The 12,555-nt window shown below is 41.2% G+C and overlaps 1 protein-coding gene across 2 annotated transcripts in view; it reads left to right on the top strand.

Annotated features, from left to right (window-relative positions):
• Positions 1-12,271, top strand: part of PRICKLE2 (prickle planar cell polarity protein 2) — a 188,548-nt gene extending 176,277 nt beyond the window's left edge. For both annotated transcript variants that reach the window (XM_055134351.1, XM_055134350.1), the window contains exon 8: positions 6,236-12,271. In XM_055134351.1, the coding sequence (XP_054990326.1) occupies positions 6,236-7,110 (875 nt within the window). In that variant the 3' untranslated portion in view covers positions 7,111-12,271. The remainder of the gene's footprint in view (positions 1-6,235) is intronic.
• The last annotated feature ends 284 nt before the right edge of the window (positions 12,272-12,555 follow it).

The raw sequence follows: 12,555 nt of genomic DNA, 5'->3' as shown, positions 1-12,555 counted from the left end.
AAATGAGGAACAAAGATCTCTCTTCCCACAGGAAGTCCATTAAGCTGCAAGTTTACATATGAACTTAAAGGGGGCGGGGGGGGGGGGGAGAGCCAGGATGAGGATCTTAAAAGTCAAGGCTACAGTGGCAGATGGACAACTTTGATACTTAAAAGAGCAATCAATGGCAGGCCCCACTGAAAAGGTGACATTTACATGAGAACCTTCATGACCAAAAGTAAAGCATGCAAAGAGAGTTTTCCAAGGCTGCATGAAATGAGCTTGCTAATATGTCGGAGGGAAAGGAAGAATGTAAGCATGCTACATCAGAGTAAGCAAGGAAGACCATTCGACCAGTGCTTTTGAAGAGACAGGAGGCCTGGAAGGGCTCCACAAGGACCCAGGATTTTGTCAGTAATACTTAAACACAGAGCAAGTCTGTTTAGAAGCAAGTACACTAGTTACTGCCCGTAGGTGGGCAACATAGATCATTCTCTTCATATCCTATGTTCAAGACCCAGGAGAAAAAATCATAATTAACAAGTAGAGAAGAATTATTTCTCCTATCTAGGGTGAGCAGGTAACATTTTCAATTCCACCCACTCATGCTTTTAGGTAAACTCAGGGTTTGAGCAATGCAGTCCTTCTGGCAGAACTCTTGTCTTCTTTGGCACAGGAATGGTTAAAAGGATCCGAGGATATCCCAAGATGAAGGATGGCAGTGTAAGAGAGTAAGATCACCTCCCTGCAGAGTAAGGCTGCCCTTCTGGAAGTTTACTCCTTATTGAAATATAAATCTATGCACACACAGCACCTTCTGAGCAGCACTTATTTCAGGGTTTATTAAAGACAGGTCCAAGAGAACAGCATGCCTGTGAGTTTATAGTTACTAGATTATTTATGCTGACCCCAACATGTACTCTCGTATGTCCACTCCAGGGCTTGAGTAGAAAGCCCAACAAAAATGACTGCATCCACCTATATAGCTATTGTTTCGACATGTGATTTTTGGAGATTTTTTTCCCCTTCCCTACTCTACAGTTTTTCCGCCCAGACTGCTCATTTATCATCTTGGGTTGCTATCCTCTTCTCTCTGCCTCCAGATTGAAGAAGTTCTGGAAGTGATTAGGCTGTTGTAAATCAACTTTTACGATGTGTACATCATAGATAAGCAGCAAGGAGAACAGAATTTGGAGGGTTCAATTGTCATGGGACCCTTGACAATTATCCTAGTAATGAAAAAAAATTTAATGACTGGAAAGTATGATGTTTGGCAGAATAATTTCTCCATGGGCAAATCTAATGTTTAAATTTGACTCTTTAATAGGAACATTGTTTTATTTTTATACCATTTTATTAGGGTATAATTTATATAAGGTCAAGTAAACAAATTAAAACTATACCTCAGGGAATTTTTACATATTTGTATGCCATTATAACCATCATCCAGAACTAATATGGAACCTATAAACACCTGGAGGTTTCCCTCTGCCCCCTCCTGCCGTCCTGACCTCTGCTGTCAGCCTGTTCTGGAAAGTCATGCAACATGTACTCTTGTATGTCTCAGAATTTTCTGTGGGCTTCATCGATGTCAATGGGTAGGGTTATTCATTCTTATTATTTAAGTGTTACAATGTGTTGTGGTTTTTTCACTATGGCATTATAGACATGTGGTGCTGGATATTTTTATAATGGTGGCTGTCCTGTGCATTATAAAGCAGTTAGCAGCATCTCTCTGGCCTCTCTCTCAGTGCCAACAGTACCACAAACACCCATTTCCCCCAAAATAATTTCCCCTGAAATTGAGCTTTCATATAATATAAATACACCACAATTTCTAAGAAACATTTTATTTAAAATAATTCAGATTTACTGAAAAGTTGCAAAACTGAAATAAAAATACTCATGTTTCCTTTACCTAGAGTAACATTGTTATCATTTTACCCCATTTACCTTGTCAATCACTTGTTCTTGTTCTCACACATTTCCACACCAATTGGGTGCATCATTTGAGAGCAAGTTATATCTGTCTTGGCCATTAACCCCATACACTTCCGTGTGTACCTCCCATGATAAGGATTTTCTCCAATGTTATAATTATCAGTTAACAGCAATAAATTTAGGATAATACTCTCATCAATTCCCCATATCCCAATTTATCCTTTATGGCATTTACTTTTCCTACTGAACAGGTCCCCATTAAAGGTCAGGTATTATATACAGTTGCTATGATTTCTTTTATTCCTTCATCTAGAACTTGAAGTCTGTCTTAATTCTTATGATGCTAAATTTTTCAAGAAATTTACTGAACCTGGAAAATAGCTTGAATTGTTACATAGCTTGCTTTGCATGCAGAAAGACAGGGTTTCATCCCTGGCACATCCCTGGCCTCACATGGAATATTTCTCCTGGAGGAATGTAAGGTCTGCTTGCACTTCATCAGTGATGTTAAATTTGATTGCTTGTCAACGTGTTGTCTGATGTCTCCACAGTACAGTTACTAAATTTTCCCTTACAGCTAATAAGCAATGTGGGAAAACACTTAACACCATAAAAATACTCTGCTCCCCCTTTAGATCTGCCCCCTAAATTTAGTACACAGTGACTCTTCCTTGAGCCACATGTTAACCACAAAATTAAAAAATTGCTGATCTTCCAATCCAGTATTCCCTTAACATGTATTCACTCTGCTCAGCATTCAACTGTATGCGCCCACTCTTTCTACCCATTAATTTATTGATGTTTTATCTGTTAATAGTATAGATGCATGACTTCTGTTTTTTTTACAGTGATTTTTAAATTTTAATATTTTAAATATTTCAAATTGTTCACATTTAGCTAGTGGGTTCTTCTTTAAGTTGAACTCTGTTTTCTGATGGACTCTCATTATTTGCTTTTAGTTCCTTCAGTTCTTTTGCAATAATGTTTATTTATTTTTAATAATTTTGGGGTGAGATGGTTACAGTAATGTTAAAACTTATGATGCTTATGCACACATTTACTGCACCTCACCACCAAGTATTTTCAACCCTCCATCACTATCTTATATCACCTTAAGTCTGGTTATCATTTTCCCACATACTTCCTCCCAATATTGGTAATCAGATCTGTAAATCCAAAGTCAAGAATTTGTCACTTGGTTGATAGTATTTTCCCTTATTTTATCTCACTATATTTCACAGAGGGCTGGAGCGATAGCACAGTGGGGTAGGGCGTTTGCCTTGCACATGGCCGACCCGGGTTTGATTCCTCCATCCCTCTCAGAGAACCCGGCAAGCTACCGAGAGTATCGAGCCCACGCGGCAGAGCCTTGCAAGCTACCCGTGGCATATTTGCCATGCCAAAAACAGTAACAACAAGTCTCACAATGGAGATGTTACTGGTGCCTGCTCGAGCAAATCGATGAGCAACGGGATGACAGTGACAGTGACAGTAATATTCCACAGATGTATGAGATCATCCTGTAATAGCCCTTCTCACCCTAACTTATTTTGCTTAACATGACAATCTGTGACTCCTTCTACATTATAGAAAATGGCATGATTTTTTTCTTTTGTACACCTTCACAGTATTTTATTGTGAATAAATACTACAAATTCTATTTGTTTTGGGCCACACCTAACTGTGCTCCAAACTTACTGCTGGCTCTTTGCTCAGGGTCACTCCCAGCAAGGCTCAGGGGGCCATCTGCAGTGCAGGGAACCAAAGCCAGGTGTACCACGTGCAAGGCAAACATCCTATCTGCTGTACTATTTCTTTGTCCCCTTCCATAACCTCTTTATCCATTCATTTCGCTATTGGACATTTGGGTTGTTTCTTTATCCAAGCACCGCAATGAACATAGGTATACATTTTTTTTTAATTAGTATTCATATTCTCTGAGGATAGTTGCCAAGAAGTAGAATTGCTGTGTTGTATGACTGTTCTTTTCTTACTGTTTTGAGAAATCTCCCTACTGCTTTTCATAGAAGGTGAACCAGATATCATCACCACCAATGAATAAAATCCTTCATCTAAAATTTTAATATTTTCTTACTTTTTGGCATAATGGGAGGTTTTAGAGTCATCTTTTACCATTCTTTTTTCTTTCTTAAAGAATAGATTATTTTTCCAAAAAGCCCATTGCTTTAAATAGGATAATGATAAAAAAAATACCATCCACTTATTCCTTTCCCTGTTTAATGATATTTCCGTACCTCCTAGTTCAGGCTTATTATAAAACAGGTATCTGAAAACTTTTGATATAGTTTTTTGAATCTGTAAACTGACTTTGGGGCTGAATCATAAAGAGTACCCAACAAATACCCAACAGAAATAAAAGCCTAAATCCACAGAAAATGGAAATAGATACTCAAAATGCATATAAGTGCAGATATGTACACCTATTTAGCATCAGTCAGTATCGCTTCATAGTTTTCCAAAATGTTTATTGAAGTTGTGTCGGGAGAGGAAAGTCACCAGTACCGGCGAGTAGAAAGTTCATTTTCAAAAAGAGGCAGGGTTCCTAATGGAACATTGCAGAGGAATTTAAGGATATATTGTCAACTACTTAAAGTAGCAAAAATTCTGATTCTTCCTATGTGTCATGAATATGAAGTACTATTATTTTCCCACTTAGTCCATTCTTATTCTCTTTAGAAAGTTTGTTGGGGGTTGTTATTGGACTGGGGGGTCACCTCTTATTGTGCTCAAGGCTTACCCCTGGATCTGTGCTCAGGGGCCATATATGTTGCCAGGAATTGAACCTGCATAGCCTCATACAAGGCAAGTGCCTTACTATCTATACTACCTCTCTAGCGCCAGGAAGTTCTGTTTTAAGGAAGGGAAAATGGAAGTTACTGGTTAACCTCTCACCATCTTCAAAATGGCTTTCCATCTCAATGATACTAGGAACTCATTTGACAGCATATAATGGGTACAGGTCTGTTATTCAGGGCACCTGGAGTTAGAGAGCATTAGGGTCAGTGCCTTGTTTTAACAAGTAGCTCTCCAGCTATTTTTTTAAAAAAAGGAAAGAAAGGAAAAAGAAAAAAAAACATAGTATGAGAGTATTACCCAAGGACAGTAGAAGCAAGGGCCAGGAGGATTGGCCCACAGCTGGGACCATGCAACAAATGGGGAGAGAGGAAAGTTAGATAGACAAGAGACCACTGTGAAAGTGATAGTTGGAAATGATCACTTTGGACAAAACTGAATGCTTGCTAGGTTAAGGGATCTATATTTGACTAGTTCTCTAGAACACCAAAGTTGTTACTAAGTAACAAAGTTGCTAAGGCTCATCCAAGTTAAGAGTTCATGTCTATCTAATGCATATTCCTGCTGAGAATTTCATTTCACTGAAGTGCTCTGATGACCTCTTTCACTCTAAGGACACAGCTGCATGAAGTAGTTTAGATCAGGAAACCTGAACTTGTATAGGCTAGCCTATGCCGAAGCCGTTTCTGGCAATCCCAAGCCTGGAATCTTGTCCCATTACTCCTGGTCCAGTTCACTTCTCTGTCAGCCTCTGGCAGTCTCCTGCTCTGCCTGCTTGCCTCTAAGCCCCCTAGCTCAAATGTCTTGAACAGTGTGTGATTCTCTGGGTATTGCAGGGATATTTTCTCTCTGGGGCTGTTTAGTAAATGATTTTCAGTGTTCTATAGTGGTGGGATTGGTGTTGAAATATTGTGTGCCTAAAACTGAACTAACAATCACTGTATCACTATCATCCTGTTTCTCATTGATTTGCTCGAGTGGGCACCAGTAACATTGTGAGACGTGTTGTTACTGTTTTTTGGCATATCGAATACACAATGGGGAGCTTACCAGGCTCTGCCAATTGGGCAAGATACTCTCGGTAGCTTGCTGGGCTCACAGAGAGGGATGGAAGAACTGAACCCAGGTCGGCCGGGTGCAAGGCAAACGTCCTACCCGCTCTGTGTTATCGCTCCAGTAAATAATAGTACTTTAATTTTTAAAATGATTTTTGATATTCTAAATGGGACTCTGAGGACGTTTCTCTATCCTAAGGTGGAAGAAGGTGGAAGACTCCCACCACCACGGCCGCCTTTTAGAAAGGGTCTTCGTGTAATACAGAAAGCCCAGATCATAGTTCAGAGAACCAGTAGTGACTGAGACCCCCGCTGTGGCACATTTTTATTAATGTTGTGGTTTTCTCTCTCCCTTCTCCTCTCCTTTCCCCTTCCCTTCCCTCCCCTCCCCTCCCCACCCCTCCTCTCTCTTCTCCTCTCCTCTCTTCTCTCTCTCCACCCCACAGGCCTCTCTGCAGATGGTGGTGCCAAACGCCAGGAGCACTTGTCCCGATTTTCCATGCCTGACCTGAGCAAAGACTCTGGGATGAATGTCTCTGAGAAGCTGAGCAACATGGGCACCCTTAACTCGTCCATGCAGTTCCGGAGCGCAGAGTCGGTCCGCAGCCTGCTCTCCGCCCAGCAGTACCAGGAGATGGAGGGCAACCTCCACCAGCTCGGCAACCCCATCGGGTACAGAGACTTGCAGTCCCACGGGAGGATGCATCAGAGCTTCGACTTTGACGGGGGCATGGCGGGCGGCAAGCTGCCGGGGCAGGAGGGCGTGAGGATCCAGCCCATGAGCGAGCGCACTCGCAGAAGAACTACGTCCCGAGACGACAGCCGCCGCTTCCGACCGCACCGGTCCCGGCGATCCCGCCGCTCGCGCTCCGACAATGCCCTGCACCTGGCCAGCGAGCGCGAGGCCATCTCCCGCTTGAAAGAGCGGCCGCCGCTGCGAGCCCGGGAGGACTACGACCAGTTCATGCGCCAGCGAAGCTTCCAGGAGAGCCTGGGCCAGGGGTCCCGGAGGGACCTGTACGGCCAGTGCCCGAGGACTGTGTCCGACCTGGCGTTGCAGAACGCCTTTGGGGAACGCTGGGGACCATACTTTGCCGAGTATGATTGGTGTTCCACCTGCTCCTCCTCTTCGGAGTCTGACAACGAGGGCTATTTTCTAGGAGAACCCATCCCGCAGCCAGCCCGCCTTCGATACGTGACCAGCGACGAGCTGCTGCACAAATACAGCTCCTACGGCCTCCCCAAGTCTTCTACTTTAGGTGGCAGGGGACAGTTGCACAGCCGGAAGAGGCAAAAGAGCAAAAACTGTATCATTTCTTAATAAGATCGGGGCCAGGGCATGGGGGAGATGGGAGCTAAGAATGTAAATTCAGGAACTTGCACTGTTATTAAATGTTAAAGCGCTTTGGGGGTGTGGTGGAGGGGGGCGGGGGGAAGAAGAGGGGAGTGCTCTCTTTGACGGAGGCAAGGTTACAGACTGACTCATAGGTAGTCACCATTCTTGGCATGTTGCATATTATTTGCACATTTCACTTTGAAAATGCTACAGACTCTGTTGAAAAGGGCCAGGGTTGGTCACCTCCTTCCCGTCTGTCTGTACTGAGTTGCCACTCAAAGGATGGCAAATTGTTTCTTGCTCGCTTATTTCCTCTCTGGTTCTCTAACTTTTAGGATTCCCCCCTCCCCTTTCTCCCCTCAGTATGTAATTTGTTTATTAGCCAGGACCCAAGACTAAGTTATTTACATGTCCATTGTAAATGCAATGTAAATGAGAGTTCTGATAAAAATATTTTTGTATTTTGTAATATCAAAGGAATTTCTATATCGTAGGACTCAGTGGAGATTTGCATGCATATCCAGCGTTGTCTTTGAGTAGTATCCAAAAGTGGTCCAGGACCCCCTTTATTCCTTTTTCTTTTTTCTATACAAATTTGTTACGTGTCAGTGAGACCTTTTTCAAAGGAGTTTATTCAATTTGGCTTTTTGTGATTGACAAAAAGAAACTAATCATTAGACCCAAAGCATTTTATGCTCCAGTCCTTCTTAAGAAGCCATCCTTAAGTCCGCTCCCACCCTCAGTAGAATTTATTATCTACAAAGTGATAGTTTTTTTTTATTGCACCTTTTGCCACTTAGAAAAACCAACCAGTGTCAGTAGAGTTCCGTGAGAAATGCCATCCCTGCTGGGAATGTAGAAGTTGCTTTCTGTGGATCCAATCCTTGGGGAACATACAAGTGACTGTTAGTGGTGCCATTGTGTGGTGTCAGCATGATGTTTGTTTTGAGTGTGGCATTATTTTCTGGTGCTCAGATGTCCTGGATTGTATTATCTGCTTTCCCTTACCAAGGCAGATAGAACCACTGCCTTAGCCTGACAACCAGTTGTCCTTGGTGCAAATGAACTTAAACTTTAGGAATTTAGGGACAGAAAGGTTCTGTGGGGCCCTGGGAATGACACTGGGTTCTCTATTGTGTGTCCCATGTGGAAAAGCGAAAAAAGGGCAACTTGAACATAGGAAGCAGGTTGAGGGTAGAGACAGAAGGGGGATTAAAAGGTCAGTCATGGCAAAGAACTTTGAGAACTAAAGTCCAGGAGAGGTTACAACTGCTTGGAAGAGCCCCAGTGATTATAGAAAGAATCTGGTTTAAAGCAGCCATGACCATAGTATCTGGGTGATGCAAGTAGGTTGAGCTGCTCGGAGATTACAGTGCAATGGCCTTGAAAAACAAATTTTGTTGAAAGGGAGATTTCCATTTTGAACTTTGGGAACTGTTGGTCAGATAGAAAACGGGCTCCAAAGTGAGTTTGCTTAACAACATTTACCGGTTGTGTTTATAGTGAAAACAAAAACAAAACAAAACAAAAAAATAATAAAAAAAACAAAAAAAAACAAAAAAAAACAAAAAAAAGCCTCAAAAACTTTTTTAGCTTGCTTCAGTTAAAAATGAAGCCTTTGCTTCTTCTTCCATTCTCTTCCTCCCCTTAATGAATTGTGGCAGTTGAAATAATCCATCACAGGACCCACCTTTAGTGAGGTGTACTCTCGCTGTGTACACAATGTATTTCAGTGGCCTTCTGCCCTGGTGAGGTGAGTGTGGTCTCTTTTCAGTATAGTAGTTAATATTTTCTAGTATTTTTTTATGGAAAGAATGTGAAAGGTGGCTTTTCAGACACCATCCCAAATGGGTCTGGGGAAATGAAGGCTTTAAAGGACATGGAAATCGTACTCCATTCAGGATGTATTAAACTAATTTGCTTTTCAGGTATTAATATGACATTTGTCATTGTCACCGATTTTTTTTAAGCAATGCAAATGTTGGTTGTGGCTGTTTTCCGCATGCTATCTTCATATCTAAATGCTTCATTAATTATTCGAGCCTCTGGAGAATTAACTCTATTATGTTTGTATAGTAAGTTTGTAAACTGCTTGGCAAACTGATTAAGAAATAATGTGCAACACCACGCTACTAAAGTGGTAGGTTTCTGGTAGATAACGAGAGAGTCCAATTTAAAGTTTGGAGTTCCTTGCCTGAAATGAATAAAAAGCATTTTGGAAAAAGTGAAGGGGGCAAGGAAGTAGATGACTCAATTTAGCTGAAAAAAAAAACTCTGTCCTCAGTAGCCTTGAATCCAGTGAAAGAAATTCTCCTAGTAAATGTTGCTTTCTAACTGTCCTTTCAGAGTACCACTTATATTTCCCAGATGAGGCTTTAACCACCATCAGCAAAAAGAAGGTGGCCTAGAAATGCAGTATCCACAAGGATCTAGAGGAATGAACAAGTTCAGAGTGAGCTGTTGAGAGAGCATCTGGCAACTAAGCTGGTCAGTGCATGAGAAAGTGAGACCCTAGCCTTAGGGTCAAACTACAAGAGAAAATGGCCTCCATCTATTGCTCTATTGCGTTTCTTCTTCCTACCCCACTCCACCTATCGCCAGCCACCCTACAGAGAAATGCTGAATGGATGAGGGATAAATCTTTCCATTTATGGGGGACGCTCTGAGTGAACACCTGAAAAAAGACAGGATGCATTTTACTAGGACTTCTACCATTAGTAATAATTCACACTTCCAGAATTCCATTCCTCCATTGTGTTCTTCTTTAAGGAAAGAACTCAGGAACTTAACTGATTCCTCCATAATAAAATAAATTATTCTGGTTTATATTTTGCCTGTAAATGGGGTTTGTGTCTCAACTCTTTTTGGATTATTATTTCATCGCTTATGTGCTGTGCTTCAGAATTATCTTTTCCCAGATCCCTCTTTTTACTAATCCCCTGTTTGTTTTCTACCTTTCTTCAGAGTGATTGTTTTGTCTTTTGATTAAAACCATAACTTTGGAGTTCCATTCATCTCCTCTTGCTCCCCAATTCAATAGCCACAGAGCTGGCTCTTGTACAGGTAGAAGTTTTTGACAGTTTTCTGAATAGCCCTCCAAACACATACCATCTCTGATAATGAAAACAGTCTTCCTTGTGGTATTCATCATAAGATTCAGGAGCCCTTTCTTCTGCTGTATTATTCTGGCATCTCTACCAAAAATGAAGCTGAAAAAAAATCAGATCCCTAATTACTGGTTTTGCAAATATTCATAGGTATAGAATCCGTATTATTGTTTGGTATTTTCCATGTTCATCTTTTGTTCTCTGGTTCTTCCTTTTCACCTTTAATAAACCCAATGCATAAACAATTTTTTGTTTCTAATATGGAGCCAAAGACAGCTTTTTCTCGTCTTCTTTTCCCATTCTATAGAATGCTCCAACAACGCAATGAAGTGATATTTCCTTCCTCTGAAGCAGCTTTCTACTCTTTGGGTACCAGGAGCCATTGTTGAGTAAAGGTCAAGTTGTCAGTGATGGTGTGTCTGTAGCACATGCTCTACTATTCCTGAAATTTGGGCATATCTAACCAATGTATCACTCTATACTTTCCCAGGAAGGATGGATATAGCCTCAGAAATCTTTGCAATCCTCTAACTAGCTAACACCAATTAATTAGAATTGATCTTATTAGTTTGCTAACAAATCTTTCTGTGAACTGATCCTTACTCATCTTTTCATCCTGGACTTTTTCCTACTGGCCAGAACAGTACAGTAGTCACTTGGAGGCATCACTTCACAATTGTGGGACTTCAATTCCTGTGACCCCAGATTACAGATGCCAAAGGTGGATGACCTTTTTTAGGTGAAACAATGAGAAATATCTTTGGTCTTCTTTTCCATTTTTGTGTTGTTTGCCAATTATTGAGGCAGCCTTTTGTTCACCATTTTGCAGAGGTCAGATAAAATTCTCTTCTTTATATATAATCCTCTAACAAGAAATAATACAAATATTTAAATTCCAAGGAGAAGTGCTCTTGGTGTATATCTGCCTAACAGAAACCAGATGCTAACACACAAAGATTTATGACATTGGAAAAATGGAACCAGTTCCCTGAATATTTCATGCCAGAAGTGTTGCCTTTAACCACTGGTTAGCATCTTCAGTGCTTTGAAATAGATTTCTGGGGACAGAATTCTTGGTGTGGCACTCAGTCAAACCTTCTCTGAAAAATTTTGAAGACAGTTTCAAATTGCACCATTTGAGGTACAGTTCTTAAAGCACAAAAGACGTGGAAATGAAGGGAGCTTGGCCTTGCCTCCTGAGTGGCTGTTCCCTGTGGGACCTCATTAGACACTGAGCTTTTTTGCATGACCATTTCAAAGGAGTCATCAAGGTAATCATGACAGGATTGAAATCTTCTCAGTAGTCACTCAGTCAACCACAAGACTCCCATAAAACATGACTCACTCTTGAGAGCTATACTATTTTGTAAGCTTACTTCCTGTTGCAATACTCCATTTCCCCAAGGGTAATAAAAAGGGGAGAAGGAAGTCATACAGCATTGGAAAAGCATTTCTGTGACTTAGATATAATAAATCTTCAGGATAGAAAAAAAAATGTTCTCTATCCTGAAAGTTTTCTGCACCATCCTTTCAACTCTACTGGGCATTTGACGATTGACATTCAAGAGATCACTGACTAAACTTCCCTAGTCTTGAAAGAAAATGTCCATAATCAAAATCTCTTCTCAAACCTATCTTGTTGATTTTCTTGTTCTTCCCTCAAGTGTTTTGAGTCTATCACAAATCCTGACAACATTCTAAGGCCTATGATTCCTCTTAACAAATCAGGACTTTGGCAGTTTTCCCTCTCCTAAGACAATCTTTCCCGCACGGGATTACTTTGTCCATTTCCCACTAAACTCATAAGTGCATCAACAAAATCTCAAAGGACCCAGGTAGGCAAGGCAGGCCAGAGTCCATGTTGTGTGTTGGGTGTTAAGCTCTTTGTTAAGAAGGTCTGCAACAGGCATTTGGTGTGGGTTCTGCCAGAGACTGTTGTGAACACTTTGCTTGAGATTCGTGCCCTGTAAAATGGATATGATGTTTTACTGATGTCTGTAATACATTTGTAAACTTCCAATAAACTTTGAATAAATGAAGCATTGCCCTTCTCAGTCATCAAATTTGGGGAGTTGTCTTTGCCCTTAAGCATCTCAGGAAACAAGAAACCATAAACTTATGGTTTAAATCAGGGTTTGTCTGCCTTTGCTCTCTGGACCTGTTAGGCCCTTTTGTTCTTTGTTGCAGAGGCTGGTTCTGTGTTTTGTAGGATGTTCAGCAACATCACAGATGGGAGGATATTGATACCCTCTCTCCAAGCTTGTGACAACCCAGCATATATCCACACTTTGCACCCATTTGGATTACTACTCCACAGAGCTAA

The sequence above is a fragment of the Sorex araneus genome, chromosome 4 (genome assembly GCF_027595985.1).
Source record: "Sorex araneus isolate mSorAra2 chromosome 4, mSorAra2.pri, whole genome shotgun sequence".
NCBI classification, from domain to species: domain Eukaryota; kingdom Metazoa; phylum Chordata; class Mammalia; order Eulipotyphla; family Soricidae; genus Sorex; species Sorex araneus.
This window is presented reverse-complemented; position numbering and strand designations above follow the sequence as displayed.